General features: G+C 38.5%; 5 protein-coding genes across 9 annotated transcripts; all 5 read left to right on the top strand.

Annotated features, from left to right (window-relative positions):
• Positions 1 to 78: 78 nt before the first annotated feature.
• On the top strand, positions 79 to 2,312 carry LOC103862535 (alpha/beta hydrolase domain-containing protein 17B). The gene is made up of 5 exons (XM_009140244.3): positions 79 to 380; positions 1,063 to 1,099; positions 1,183 to 1,419; positions 1,505 to 1,552; positions 1,633 to 2,312. The coding sequence occupies exons 1-5, from the start codon at positions 79 to 81 to the stop codon at positions 2,107 to 2,109; spliced, it is 1,101 nt and encodes a 366-aa protein (XP_009138492.1). The 3' UTR covers positions 2,110 to 2,312.
• A 612-nt stretch (positions 2,313 to 2,924) lies between these two features.
• LOC103862525 (rhodanese-like domain-containing protein 11, chloroplastic) lies at positions 2,925 to 5,659 on the top strand. The gene is made up of 10 exons (XM_009140237.3): positions 2,925 to 3,255; positions 3,415 to 3,510; positions 3,596 to 3,703; positions 3,996 to 4,092; positions 4,298 to 4,337; positions 4,414 to 4,488; positions 4,787 to 4,874; positions 4,995 to 5,062; positions 5,202 to 5,274; positions 5,365 to 5,659. Exons 1-10 carry the CDS (start codon positions 3,106 to 3,108, stop codon positions 5,446 to 5,448), a joined length of 879 nt encoding a protein of 292 aa, XP_009138485.1. The 5' UTR covers positions 2,925 to 3,105; the 3' UTR covers positions 5,449 to 5,659.
• A 216-nt stretch (positions 5,660 to 5,875) lies between these two features.
• On the top strand, positions 5,876 to 8,948 carry LOC103862510 (serine/threonine-protein kinase AFC2). Of its 4 annotated transcripts, XM_009140217.3 has the most exons (12): positions 5,876 to 6,132; positions 6,494 to 6,677; positions 6,872 to 6,898; positions 6,988 to 7,141; positions 7,262 to 7,310; positions 7,411 to 7,525; positions 7,661 to 7,752; positions 7,837 to 7,987; positions 8,075 to 8,139; positions 8,226 to 8,323; positions 8,429 to 8,531; positions 8,621 to 8,948. In XM_009140217.3, exons 1-12 carry the CDS (start codon positions 6,031 to 6,033, stop codon positions 8,756 to 8,758), a joined length of 1,278 nt encoding a protein of 425 aa, XP_009138465.1. In that variant the 5' UTR covers positions 5,876 to 6,030; the 3' UTR covers positions 8,759 to 8,948. The 4 variants fall into 4 exon arrangements, with proteins under 4 accessions (XP_009138465.1, XP_009138475.1, XP_033144138.1 ...); XM_009140227.3 differs by lacking the exon at positions 6,494 to 6,677 and having other exon boundaries at positions 5,914 to 6,132; positions 8,621 to 8,902; XM_018652678.2 differs by lacking the exons at positions 7,262 to 7,310; positions 7,411 to 7,525 and having other exon boundaries at positions 5,941 to 6,132; positions 8,621 to 8,902.
• A 264-nt stretch (positions 8,949 to 9,212) lies between these two features.
• LOC108868780 (manganese-dependent ADP-ribose/CDP-alcohol diphosphatase) lies at positions 9,213 to 10,853 on the top strand. The gene is made up of 2 exons (XM_018652786.2): positions 9,213 to 9,416; positions 9,716 to 10,853. Exon 2 carries the CDS (start codon positions 9,727 to 9,729, stop codon positions 10,666 to 10,668), a length of 942 nt encoding a protein of 313 aa, XP_018508302.1. The 5' UTR covers positions 9,213 to 9,416; positions 9,716 to 9,726; the 3' UTR covers positions 10,669 to 10,853.
• Positions 10,854 to 11,245: 392 nt separating this feature from the next.
• LOC103862495 (high-affinity nitrate transporter 3.2) lies at positions 11,246 to 12,617 on the top strand. Of its 2 annotated transcripts, none has more exons than XM_033288669.1 (2): positions 11,246 to 11,590; positions 11,965 to 12,617. In XM_033288669.1, exons 1-2 carry the CDS (start codon positions 11,446 to 11,448, stop codon positions 12,450 to 12,452), a joined length of 633 nt encoding a protein of 210 aa, XP_033144560.1. In that variant the 5' UTR covers positions 11,246 to 11,445; the 3' UTR covers positions 12,453 to 12,617. The 2 variants fall into 2 exon arrangements, with proteins under 2 accessions (XP_033144560.1, XP_009138452.1); XM_009140204.3 differs by having other exon boundaries at positions 11,256 to 11,590; positions 11,968 to 12,617.
• The last annotated feature ends 113 nt before the right edge of the window (positions 12,618 to 12,730 follow it).

The raw sequence follows: 12,730 nt of genomic DNA, 5'->3' as shown, positions 1-12,730 counted from the left end.
TACTACTTCTTCACTTATTATTATTATTATACACTTTACAGAGACTTACAGAGAGAGAAAAGGACTTAACTTGGAGATATGGGAGGTGTGACATCTTCAATGGCGGCGAAATTAGCCTTCTTTCCGCCGAATCCACCGTCGTACAAGATCATCAGAGACGAAGCAACAGAGCTTCTGCTCATGGACCCTTTTCCCCACCGAGAAAACGTCGACGTTTTGCGTCTCCCCACGCGGCGTGGCACGGAGATCGTGGCCATGTACATCAGGTACCCTATGGCCGTTACGACTCTTCTGTATTCGCACGGGAATGCAGCTGATATTGGTCAGATGTACGAGCTCTTCATCGAGCTTAGTATTCACCTCCGCGTCAATTTGATGGGGTTAGTTCCTTTTTTTTTTCTTTTGTGTTCTCTTGCTGAAACTTGAAGCTGGATTTGAATTTATTAGTACAGATCTTTCTGAGAAAGTTTTGATTTCTTTTTTTTTAATTTCTCTGTTTTCTGGGTTTTGTTCAAGTAGATTTGAAGCTTCTAGATGCAGAATCTAGAATAGTTGTGTTGCTCTCAATGCTGATAATCTCATCGCTGAACTCTGCTTAAGGTTTTTGGTTGAATTAAGTTGATTTTAGTGTGTTGAAGCTGACTATCTTCTGGAAGTTATAGGAATGTACTTGAAAAGTCTTGTTGTTTATGGAAGATTTTGTCTTTATGATTAGTTCTTAATCGAGATCTACAATAGTCATTGGAGACAAAAAAGTGGTTTTGAGGTAGGGTTTGAGTTTGATGTTTTGGTTGTGTTGTTGACATCAAATGGTCTTTGGGCAAAAAGCCTTCAAAATTTCTAGACATTTCAGATCTGTTCTGAAGGCAAAAGTATTTGAAATGCCAAAATGTAACTCTTTGATGAAACACCTTTTTTGGCTCATACAAAGCATAAACTATAAATAAACCTTGTTGTTCTGTCTTGTCTTAAAATGAACTGAAATCATAGTTGGAGGATTTACTTCCGTAAGTTCACAGTTTCCACTTATTAACTCCTCTAAATATGTTGTGGTGTTTACAGGTATGACTATTCAGGGTATGGCCAATCATCAGGGAAGGTGAGTAACCACATATCCTAAGCCTCTCTTTAGTTATGTTGGTCCCATCTACACTGCGAACATAAATCTCTGTTTTGTTGCAGCCCAGCGAGCAAAATACTTATGCTGATATCGAAGCTGCTTACAAATGTCTGGAAGAGAACTATGGAGCAAAGCAGGAGAACATTATCCTATACGGTCAATCTGTTGGTAGTGGTCCAACCGTCGACCTAGCTGCACGTTTGCCTCGACTAAGAGCTTCTATTCTCCATAGTCCAATTCTTTCAGGGCTTAGAGTCATGTATTCCGTTAAGCGAACCTATTGGTTTGACATATACAAGGTAATCATCATAATACCCTTTTTGGTTTATATAACATAATGTTTCCTACTTTGACAGCTTTTTGTTTGATCATCTTCTTCTTCAGAACATTGACAAGATTTCTCTGGTGAGGTGTCCTGTCCTCGTGATCCATGTAAGTTTCAGTTCTTTCTTGTATGGTATGGACCCTTTGTTCAATCATAAGTTTTATCGTGAAAGATTCTTGATCTGCAGGGAACGGCGGATGATGTGGTTGACTTCTCACACGGGAAGCAGCTCTGGGAACTCTGCCAAGAGAAATACGAACCGTTATGGCTCAAAGGCGGGAACCACTGCGATCTCGAACTCTTTCCCGAGTACATTGGCCATCTCAAGAAGTTTGTGTGCGCTGTGGAGAAATCCGCATCGAAAAGGAACAGTTCTTTCTCAAGAAGAAGCATGGAAGGAGGGTGTGAACATCCTCCTCGGCATAGCGTAGATGCACCGAAGAAGAGCAAGGACGGAAGAGAAAAACCGAGGAAAAGCGTAGACAGGCTGAAGTTTCAGGGATACAAGCTGAGCCACATAGAGAGACCTGAGAAGCTGAAGATTCCGTTTGAGGAAATGGAGAGGTCGAGGAGGAGTGTGGACATATACAGAGATAAGTCTCAGCCGATGGAGAGAGCACGTAAGAGTGTGGATTGGTTGGACAGAAACCGAATTAACGAGTGAAAAGAATGGGGTTTGATGTTTAAAGATTTGTATTTGAGTTTTTTTCATTTTAATTTTATTGGGATGTGTTTTGTATTGTAGTTTTTGTTTCTGTGTCTCTCTGAGGAATCAACAGATAATAGATTTTAACCAATTCGTCAAATTCTCTGACTGCTCCTACAAAATACTTTTGACTGGTTTTTATTGTTCATTGATAATGTCTTTCTTGTTGGTTATATGCAGTATTTTTAGAACCGGACCGATCTGATAGTTAAACAAGATTCTACAATAAACCGTCTTATAGTTGGGTTGGATCATAAAATTGTTAAACTGACCAGTAGTTGAATTAGGTTGTAAAGTTATTGAACCGAAAAAAAAAACGATCAAAACAATTTAAAAAAAAATCCATTAATTGGATGAACAAAATAAAATTATTTAATGTTTTATATTTGATGTTTATTATAATTATTTATCACATTTTCTAAAGTTATTTTAAAATTTGTATATATAAATCATTTTATATAATCTGTGAACCAGATTCAAACTCAAACCATTTTAAACCATAATTCAAATACTTAGGTTCGGTTTAAGAAACATTGGTTATATGGTAAGTCAATGTGGAAGTTGTTTTTGGAGGGAGTATGCTTAAAGATTATGTAAATGGGCTTCTCTTGGCCCATACATATTGGTCCCCTCTTCCTAGGCTTCCCAAAATGTAAATATTTAAAATTATCCAAACTCTAAACAAAACAAAACAAAACAAGTAAAAGTACTTGCGGTCGTGTCGTGGATATATATAGCTTTTGGTTTGAGAGAACCGAATCGGTTTCTAAAAGAATGTTTCGATGAAGCCGAAACTAATCATCGGTCCAATAGCCCGAAACTGAATATCTCTTTTTTCTTCAAAGATTTATCCTTTTCGACTTTTACTACTCGAAGTTGATGAGATTTCCTGGATAATCAAAGTTTCATCCCTTCTCTGTTCCGCTCGCTGAAAAAGCTCATAACCTCTAAAGCATGGAGTCTCTATCCTTTCCTATTCTAAATCCTCTGTTAGCTTCTGGTTCTAGTCTTTACAGAAAACAGAGCTCGAGGGTGACCTCTTCAATGTCATCTTCAGTTAGTTTCGCCACAGGAAGAACATCTCTGTCCACTGTTCGCCGCTCTGTAAGTTGTCGATTCTCCATATCTTTCAATCGTTTCTGTAGTGTTTCAGTTTCACGTTTCAGCATTTGATTTGGTTAATGGGAATGCGAAAGTCGAATTTGACTCTCTTTATTGTTTGGCTCATTGTTTGTTTGTTTGTTTGAAACTGTGAATGGTTAGAGAGTAGGTGTTGTTAAGATGCAAGCTGTTGATGAAGATATTGATCTGAAGCAAATGAGAGACATGGCTGCTGCTAAGAAGCGTTGGGATGGTTTGGTAAGTTCCTCTTTTTTGCATATTTGTCTTAAAAATTGGAACATCTGAGTTATTGTGGCACACAATGATCTTATTGTTTGTGTAGTTAAGAGAAGGAAAGGTGAAGCTTCTGACACCAAGAGAAGCAGGCTATGCTATTCAGCTTTCAAACAAACCTCTTCTCGATGTCCGTCCTTCTAGCGAGCGTAACAAGGTAACATTCGCGTGTTTTGGGTCATTTACTATGCTGTTTGGAACTTATCCATAGATGATGATTGCCTCTACCTTCACCATTAAATGGCCATGTTATTGTAAAGAAATGACTAGTATCTCTAACCATAGCATGTAATGTTCTCTTAAGTTTAGTTTGGGGTCTATGAGCATTGTCGCTATTCCTCATTTTGATGCGTCTTATTGAGCAATGTTAGTCAGATATCATAATACTCTTTGACAATAGTGTTTCATTAATGTGTTTGTTCTATTTTCGTTGTATTTTTTCTTAAAAGGCATGGGTTAAAGGCTCTGACTGGGTTCCTATCTTCGACAATGAAGACAACCTTGACGCTGGAACTCTTTCCAAAAAGGTCACCAGTTTTGCTATGGGTACTTCTTCTTCACCACTATGATTATATGATCTTTTGGCTCTAGTGATGTTGGATCAACAAAGTATTGTCCTCTTATATATATGTTTACAATGTATATCATCTTCTAATCCCATCTAGAATATAGACTGAAACTTGAATACACTCATTTCATTATATTGCTCTCGGTTGTAGACACTGACTTCACCATGTTTTCACTTCTACAGGTGGATGGTGGAGTGGTACACCTATTTTGTCTTTCAATAAGTATGTCTGCGATAGTAAGCTAACCTATCTCATTTCACATACTTATTTCGTTCTTACTTTTCTACTTCGTTTCCAGGCTCTTCTTGTCAAAGGTTGAGGAGAAATTCCCAAAAGAAACAGAGCTGATCGTTGCTTGCCAAAAAGGATTGAGGTATGTGATACATTAATTAGTATCATAGTGGTAGCTAGTAGTATTAGATTATTACATTAAAAATGACAGTTTCTATAGTCTTAGAGTATCAGCATTCTCTGTGACAAATGATCCCAAGCAGCAGTCAAATCAAATTTCAGTGGAGAGTGTTTTCAGTTTGTGTGTTTTTTTTTGTCAAATGAAAGTTAGTCTTAATCTAAGTTAGTATGTTGATATTACAACTGTGAGTCACAGGGTTCATCTTATTGTTCAATGATTCTCAAAATTTATACTTCATTCAACAATTGTTTTTTGTCAGATCCTTAGCTGCTTGTGAGCTACTTATTAATGCTGGATATCAGAATATTTTCTGGGTGCAAGGCGGTTTAGAGTCTGCTGAAGACGAGGTTATATCACAATTGTTACAGCTTTCTGTTTTGTACTTTTTTCTTGTAAAGTTTCGTGTCCGTATCAGAAAGTCTACATGGATGACTAATTCATTGATTATGTAAATCATCATGAAGTAGGATCTAGTCACAGAAGGTTCTCAGCCGTTGAAGCTTGCTGGGATTGGGGGGTTTTCTGAGTTCCTCGGGTAATTCTCTCTTCTGCTACTCAAGACTTACACATTGCTAAAGGTCTCAAAGACAATGTGGAGAAAACTAGCATGGATTATGTGTTTCTTGTACATCATCAGCAAATGGCATTATGCTTATAGATCCTTTTGGTTGCAGTTGGACAGACCAACAAAGAGCTCAAGCTGCGAAAGAAGGTTGGGGGTACCGTTTAGTATTTACTGCTCGTCTGGTGAGTTTCTTTGTTTCCAAAATCTCTCTTGTTGTTTGTTGTCAATTATTATTCCTCTATTGAGTAGTGGTCTCATGTCATGTTTTGTAGTTTGGGGTAATTCTGGCTGCGGATGCCTTGTTCCTTGGTGCTCAGCAACTTGGTCATTATATTCAGGAGTTAAGAGGCCACTAGGACTCTCTCTGTAACCAAACCTCCAAGTGCTTGCACTGCTTCTCTTCACAAAAAAAAAAAAAACTGTAAATTTCTGTTGAAGATTGTAGTTTTTGAGATAGAGTAGTTGAAATTGAGATACTGAGAAAGAAAAATCTTTAAATTTTGGAAAATCTTCAGTTTCTGTTGACCAAATTTTCAAAAAAGTTATGAATGTGAAGAGGGAGTTTCGGAATATTCGGCTGGGGAAAAGACAAGATAATTAAAAAAAACTTTATTCCATCTAAACTGCGAGTCGTTTCAAGACAAACCTAAAACACTTCTTGCTGTTTTTCCGTTTAGCATATTCCCCCATCAATAATTGCGCCAACCCAACTCTAGTTAATTCCAGCGCGCAAGTTCTAACTAACCCTGGTTACACTACGTTCTTACACGTGGACGGTCGAGATCGTTCCCGACTGCTTCTCTTTCGCCTCTGGTTTAAAACTAGGGTTAGGCCACGATTCTGTTTTACCCAAAAGCTTATCTCCATCGCCGTTTGGCTCTCTGAAAAAAATCATCCTATTAGTTTTCTCGTTGCTCGATCCGTTCGAATCCGTGATTATGGAGATGGAGCGCGTTCACGAGTTTCCTCACACACACATGGATCGCCGTCCCCGAAAGAGAGCGCGTCTCGGCTGGGACGTGTTGCCTACAGCGCCTAAGGTATAGATCTATCCACCTCCTTAATCTACGAATCGTAACTTTATGTTTTTTCTTTGATTCCTCGGATCTTCGATTTTTTTGTTATCTTCAAATTCTATAATCGATCTATATATTTGTATTGATTCTTCCGGATCTGCGATTTCTTAATATAATTTTGTTCAATTAAGCTCTTGAAAACACCAATTCTCATGTTATTCTATCGGATTCAATCAGATCTATCAATCAGATTTGGCCATGATCGATGTACCTTGATTGTTTGGATTTGGATGTTTGTGTTGAGATGTAAAGATAGATTTAGGCAGTAGAAGGATAAGAGGGAGGTATTCATCTGTATATGTTAAGGTACATGAATATTGTGTAGGCTCAGGTAGGAATGTTTTGTGGACAAGAGATTGGGAATTTGTCAAGCTTTGGAGCTCCTTCGGAGATTAGTAGCTCTTCTCTTTCTGTTAAGACTGTTGCTCGTAATGATTCTCCCCCGTGGCGTGAAGATGACAAGGATGGACATTACATGTTTGAACTGGGAGATGACTTAACCCCACGCTGTAATCACACTTTTCCATTACCAACAAAAAAAAAACTGTTTTGATAATAATCAAATTAACCTTATAGTGGCTTTGAATAAACTTAGGTGTTGTGCTTGTTAAACAGTATCCAGTGCTTTGAAGAAATAATCAATTTGTAATATTGGTTTCTAATTCATTGTTCTGATTTGTCTGTGGTCTTTTTGTTTTTGCAGATAAAATATATAGCAAGATGGGAGAAGGTATGAATATATGTTTGTTGTACTACTTTATAGTTTTCACAGGTTCTAGTGTTGTACTCGTATCTTATTCAAATGTGGAATCCTTGTAGGTACCTTTGGTCAAGTTTTAGAATGTTGGGATAGGGAGAGGAAAGAGATGGTGGCAGTGAAAATTGTTCGTGGAGTGAAGAAGTACCGGGAGGCGGCTATGATTGAAATTGAGATGCTTCAGCAGCTTGGTAAACATGACAAAGGTGGCAATCGGTGAGTATCATCTGTTGACTTTTTTTAATCATGCAACCATAAATCACAAATCTGATTGGGTGAGGCATAGTTTCTCAAGTTTTTTTTTTTGCAAAGGTTAAATCATTTTATTCTTTGCAGTTGTGTACAAATTCGGAACTGGTTTGACTATCGTAACCATATATGTATCGTAAGTGTTTTAGTCAAATTTTGAGATGCCTATGATTTTTCCCAGCTTGGGAAATGTTTGGGGTTTAAGTTTTGTGGATGGATTTAAATGGATGGAACAGGTATTTGAGAAGCTTGGATCAAGTTTATACGATTTTCTTCGGAAAAACAATTATCGCTCCTTTCCCATTGATCTTGTCCGTGAGATTGGCTGGCAACTCTTGGAATGTGTAGCATGTGTGTAGTCTTTGCAGTCTTTTCAATCTACTTGCTATTGCATTTTCATCTTTGTTTTGTTTGTCGTTGCATAAAAGATTATACTCCTCCCGTTTTTAAATGTGTTTTTCTCTTTTGGTTTGTCTAATTTTGCAGTTATGCATGACTTGCGCATGATTCATACCGACCTGAAACCAGAAAATATTCTCTTAGTCTCCTCAGACTATGTGAAAATTCCCGAGTACAAGGTATATCTTGAATGCTTCTGTATGCGACTTAGTGTGGCCAACTAGTAATGTGCCAATGAAATTTGGTTGTGTTTTCTGCTGCAGGGTTCCCGATTACAGAGGGATGTTTCGTATAAACGAGTGCCTAAATCAAGTGCAATAAAGGTTATTGATTTTGGTAGCACAACTTATGAGCGACAGGAACAGAGCTACATTGTGTCAACTAGACATTACAGGGCACCAGAAGTCATTTTAGGTGAGTAGCTTTTTCTGGGAAACAAGTCATGTAAATTCTAGCATCCAATAATTTCAAACTGATGGAGACACTTGGTTTGTGTGGTAGGTCTTGGCTGGAGTTATCCTTGTGATGTTTGGAGCATTGGATGTATCATAGTGGAGCTGTGCACGGTATGTACCTGAAGTACTTGATTGTTAATGTATGTTGGGGTCTGTATTACCTTTTTCCTTAATCGAAAGATTTTTGTAATTTCTAGGGAGAAGCATTGTTCCAAACACATGAAAACCTGGAGCATCTAGCGATGATGGAGCGTGTTCTTGGGCCGCTTCCTCAGCAAATGCTGAAGAAAGTGGAGTGAGTAAAAAAAAATCAAACAAATGCTCTGAAGTGATCCTATCCGCAGCCATCTATATGGCCGGATGTTTAACTGTAGTTTGTTCTTTTTGGTGTGTTATAAAGCCGACACGCAGAGAAATATGTGAGAAGAGGTCGTTTAGATTGGCCCGATGGGGCAACCTCAAGAGACAGCCTTAAAGCAGTATTGAAGCTTCCCAGGCTTCAGGTTCGTCAAGTGTTTGATTTAGCGAAGTGTTACTAACGTTTCAGCTCATCTGTGTTGCTGACAAAGTTCATGTGTGTGTGTCGTTGCAGAATCTGATAATGCAACATGTGGACCATTCGGCGGGAGATTTGATAAACATGGTGCAAGGTCTGCTTAGGTTTGATCCGGCAGAAAGACTGACCGCTCGTGAAGCATTGAGGCATCCTTTTTTCGCAAGGAGAAGATGACGACGTGACCTTGAATTTGACGACGAGGAGTGTTGTATATAGTGAGATGTATGTTTGTAGTAGTAATAACTAGTAAAACCTTTACGAAATGGTGGTGTTACGTGACAACCCTCTACGAATTCTGATATTATTAATTAAAACAAATGCTTTGAATCAGTCTTTTTTGAAGTGAAGAGCGATTATTTGTCTATCATCTTTGTTTCATAAAGTTTTTGTTCGTTTATCGTCCGAGTTCAAGGTACATTAATCTAACTGTGTAACATGGACAATAAAGAGCCAGAAAATGAATGTATTATTTTCATTGAAATTATTATAAGCTGCCGCGTATATGGAGTAAACGTATTCATATTGATCAATGAGCCGGCCAAATGACAAGAAAATTAAATGAATAAAATAAACTTTACTCACCCTAATTTTTGTTTAGTTTATTAAAACTCTGGCAGGCCCCATTTGATGAGGCGTTACGCAAAGAAACTTGTACTTAATTAACGGGACGAGACATCATGTAGTTTTTTTCCATCAGAGAGAGAAAAACCACACGATTTGCAAATAACAAACAGAATACCTTCCGTATATCCTCCTCTCCGATTCCGACTCACCTCCGCTGGTAGCTCTGACCGATCCTAACAGAAGACAAATCTCGGGAAGCTATACAGTTGTAAGTCATTTGTCCACCATAATGCTGTTTGTTAATTTTTCATACAACGACTTCCGTCTCCGTTTCACAATCTTGCGTGAGATCGAGCATTGATGAATTAATGATTCTTATTCCGAAAATAACTTCAATTGCAGTCTCCTCCATCCTTTGATTTGTGATTTAATTCTACCAACTGTTAGAAAAAATATAGCAGAAACTTCTGGTCACAGATGTAGACTCTTTCTATCCCGTTTTGCAGGACTTATTTTTTAATCCTCACTTGTTATGTGTTTGCATAATTTATTTATTTTGATGTTCAGACAAGTTCACGATGGGTTCTGTAACCACACAACCTCTCTTCTCCTTTGGTGTCATCGCCGACGTTCAATACGCCGACATTCCAGACGGCCGCTCCTTCTTAGGCACTCCTCGATACTACAGAAACAGCATCCTCGTCCTACAAAAAGCTGTCCAAGCCTGGAACCAACACGGCCACCTCAAATTCGTCATCAACATGGGTGACATCGTCGACGGGTTCTGTCCCAAGGACCAATCCTTATCCGCCACCAAGAAACTCGTCAACGAATTCCAAAAATTCCAAGGCCCTGTCTACCACATGATAGGCAACCACTGCCTCTATAACCTCCCACGCCGAGAGCTGCTTCCTTTGCTCAACATCCCTTCTCGTGATGATGATAACAACGCTTACTACGAGTTTTCGCCTGCGCCTGAGTATAGAGTCGTGGTGTTAGATGGGTATGACATCAGTGCTGTTGGTTGGCCTGAGGATCACCCCAAGACGATGGCTGCGTTGAAGATACTTGAGGAGAAGAACCCGAACTCGGAGAAAAACAGCCCCGAGGGGCTTGTGGGTGTTGAGAGGAGGTTTGTTAAGTATAACGGTGGTGTTGGGGAGAAGCAGCTGGAGTGGCTGGACGGTGTGCTTAAAGATGCGACGGAGTTGAATCAGAGAGTTATTGTCTGCGGGCATGTGCCTATGAGCCCTGGTTGTGCGTCCAGTGCTGCTTTGTTGTGGAATTTTGATGAAGTGATGAGTGTTATACACAAGTATGATGTTGTTAAGGTTTGTTTGTCGGGGCATGATCATAAAGGTGGGTACTTTGTTGATTCTCGTGGGGTTCATCATAGGTCGCTGGAAGCTGCTTTGGAGTGTCCACCGGGTACGTATTCGTTTGGGTATGTTGATGTGTATGAGAACAAGTTGTCTCTTGTTGGTACTGGTCGGATGCTGAGCACTGATTTTGAGATCTAGAGGGTTGCTAAATGATAAAATGTCTTGAATGCAGATATTGTAAACACCATTCCATTGCTATAAGATGGATACATTTTTTTCTTATTATTGTTGTGATTGTAATATCATACGGCTGCATGTGTACCTATGTGTTTTTACGCTTTGGGAATAAGGTGAAAATAAAATATACATTAGTTTCAGTTTGATTGGATGAGTAATTTTTATCATATAATCCGTTTTGGATTTGGTTATGCCTTATGGGTATCTTTTGTAGTGTCTAGCTGATTACAGGTGGTACTCATGTAACACATACTTACCAGTTATGCTTCTTTAATGCATTCAGTCCAGATAACAAAAGAGGTGTAGCTAATGTTTTGGTTAATTGTATCTTGGATTTGTTAGTCTTAAGCATCTCAAATATTTCTCTATAAAATAGCATTTTATCTATTATAGATACATACATTAGAGCAAAAAACATTTTTTTTGTTACAGAGAACTCAAAACTGATTTTTCATCTCTTTATCATTAATGTAGTCATTGCAACTCTAACAATAAGACAAACAATAATGACTGATGGAACACAATACTCGCATTTCTAAGAACTGTTGAAATTTATCCCTTACAATGTTATCTCAAACGAACTATTGACTTTTCGCATTAATCGTATGATGGTGACGATAATTTTCAACGATTGAAAAAACACTAAGACTCTTTAAATGCTTATGATCACACGATAATTACAATCTCAAGTGTTCATTAAAACATATATTTCTCTTTCTAGAAAATTCAGATTCAACGATGGCCATCCAAGTTTTCCTCTTTGTTTCATTTCTTATCTTCTCATCATCGATAGAGTCGAACCATGGAGCTACCGAAGTTAGTCTCTTCACCAACCTTGAAAATTCACTCGAGGTCACCGCTAAACCATTAAGAGACGGTGTAGGTTTGTAAATTGTCGTTGCCCTTTGTCTTATAATTTTAACTTTTGGTCCATCGATAATCTTGCAAATCCACGACCAAACCCTTTATTCATGTTTGGTGAAAGTGCGTTGTATATGCTATAAGTAATAGAGTTGACTGCACCTGAATAAGTTATTTTTCGAACTAGGAATAATAATATGATTTTTCTTTTTTTTGCATAGGAATAGAAATCTTCCATGAGTATATTAGATCCAGGATAAAATAGTGGAATTACACATAATATATTATTAATATAGAAACTCTTTATTTCCAATTATACATATGTATACTTCATGTTTGGTCAACTATACCTCTCTGACTCTATATACTTTGAGTCTTTGTACATACTATTCTCTTTAGTTTTGGAAGCTGGAAAAGATATGGTGAGAATTACATGGATGCTGAAGTCATCGGGCAAAGTCGATGGCGATACTGCCTTCAAGACCGTCGAAGTGAAGCTTTGTTATGCACCGATCAGCCAAGTTGACAGACCGTGGCGCAAGACACATAACGAGCTCTCTAGGGACAGAAGCTGCCCTCACAAGATTGTCTCCAAGCCCTATGATAAGATCCCTCAATCACTCAACTGGACCATCGACCGCGAGACCCCCACTGGAACCTACTTCGTACGTGCCTACGGAACTGATGTAAATGGCCAGGAAGTAGCATACGGACAGAGCTCGGACGCGGAAAAGACGACCAATCTCTTTAGCGTTGAGGGCATTAGTGGTCGTCACACGTCGCTCGACATAGCATCCATATGCTTCAGTGTATTCTCCTTTGGTTCTCTGCTAGTCTTCCTTGTTAAGGAGAAGAGGAAGGCCAAGTTACAGCAGCTGAAGTGAGTTTGTTAACCTTGGGGTCTTTGTTGAGTCGAACAAGAAAGCGTTGGACGATATGAATGATCGTTGTGTTAAGAAAGATGTTGTATTTACTTTCTCTGTGTCGTATATGTTTTGGTTATCAAGTTGTAGCCAAATCGTATCGTTCGATATAGACTTCACCAATTATACGTAAGATTTGGCTTACACAGGCTGAAGGGATTATCAGATTTTTTTAAGCATCAGTATTAGATATTTTATAAATCTGATTAATTAACAAAAATACTATCATATATAAGCTA

Source organism: Brassica rapa, chromosome A01 (assembly GCF_000309985.2).
Source record: "Brassica rapa cultivar Chiifu-401-42 chromosome A01, CAAS_Brap_v3.01, whole genome shotgun sequence".
Taxonomy (NCBI): domain Eukaryota; kingdom Viridiplantae; phylum Streptophyta; class Magnoliopsida; order Brassicales; family Brassicaceae; genus Brassica; species Brassica rapa.
Note: the sequence above shows the minus strand (reverse complement) of the source record. Positions and strands in the feature narration are given on the sequence as shown.

Excerpts from the sequence above, each read along its gene's own strand:
- LOC103862525 (XM_009140237.3), top strand. The coding sequence starts at position 3,106 with ATGGAGTCTCTATCCTTTCCTATTCTAAATCCTCTGTTAGCTTCTGGT. Across the intron at positions 4,093-4,297 it reads GGTCACCAGTTTTGCTATGG|GTGGATGGTGGAGTGGTACA; the intron begins GTACTTCTTCTT and ends TCACTTCTACAG. Across the intron at positions 4,338-4,413 it reads CCTATTTTGTCTTTCAATAA|GCTCTTCTTGTCAAAGGTTG; the intron begins GTATGTCTGCGA and ends CTTCGTTTCCAG.
- LOC103862510 (XM_009140217.3), top strand. The coding sequence starts at position 6,031 with ATGGAGATGGAGCGCGTTCACGAGTTTCCTCACACACACATGGATCGC. Across the intron at positions 6,133-6,493 it reads TGTTGCCTACAGCGCCTAAG|GCTCAGGTAGGAATGTTTTG; the intron begins GTATAGATCTAT and ends AATATTGTGTAG. Across the intron at positions 7,142-7,261 it reads CATGACAAAGGTGGCAATCG|TTGTGTACAAATTCGGAACT; the intron begins GTGAGTATCATC and ends TATTCTTTGCAG.
- LOC108868780 (XM_018652786.2), top strand. The coding sequence starts at position 9,727 with ATGGGTTCTGTAACCACACAACCTCTCTTCTCCTTTGGTGTCATCGCC.
- LOC103862495 (XM_033288669.1), top strand. The coding sequence starts at position 11,446 with ATGGCCATCCAAGTTTTCCTCTTTGTTTCATTTCTTATCTTCTCATCA. Across the intron at positions 11,591-11,964 it reads ACCATTAAGAGACGGTGTAG|TAGTTTTGGAAGCTGGAAAA; the intron begins GTTTGTAAATTG and ends TACTATTCTCTT.
- LOC103862535 (XM_009140244.3), top strand. The coding sequence starts at position 79 with ATGGGAGGTGTGACATCTTCAATGGCGGCGAAATTAGCCTTCTTTCCG. Across the intron at positions 381-1,062 it reads CTCCGCGTCAATTTGATGGG|GTATGACTATTCAGGGTATG; the intron begins GTTAGTTCCTTT and ends TGGTGTTTACAG. Across the intron at positions 1,420-1,504 it reads ATTGGTTTGACATATACAAG|AACATTGACAAGATTTCTCT; the intron begins GTAATCATCATA and ends CTTCTTCTTCAG.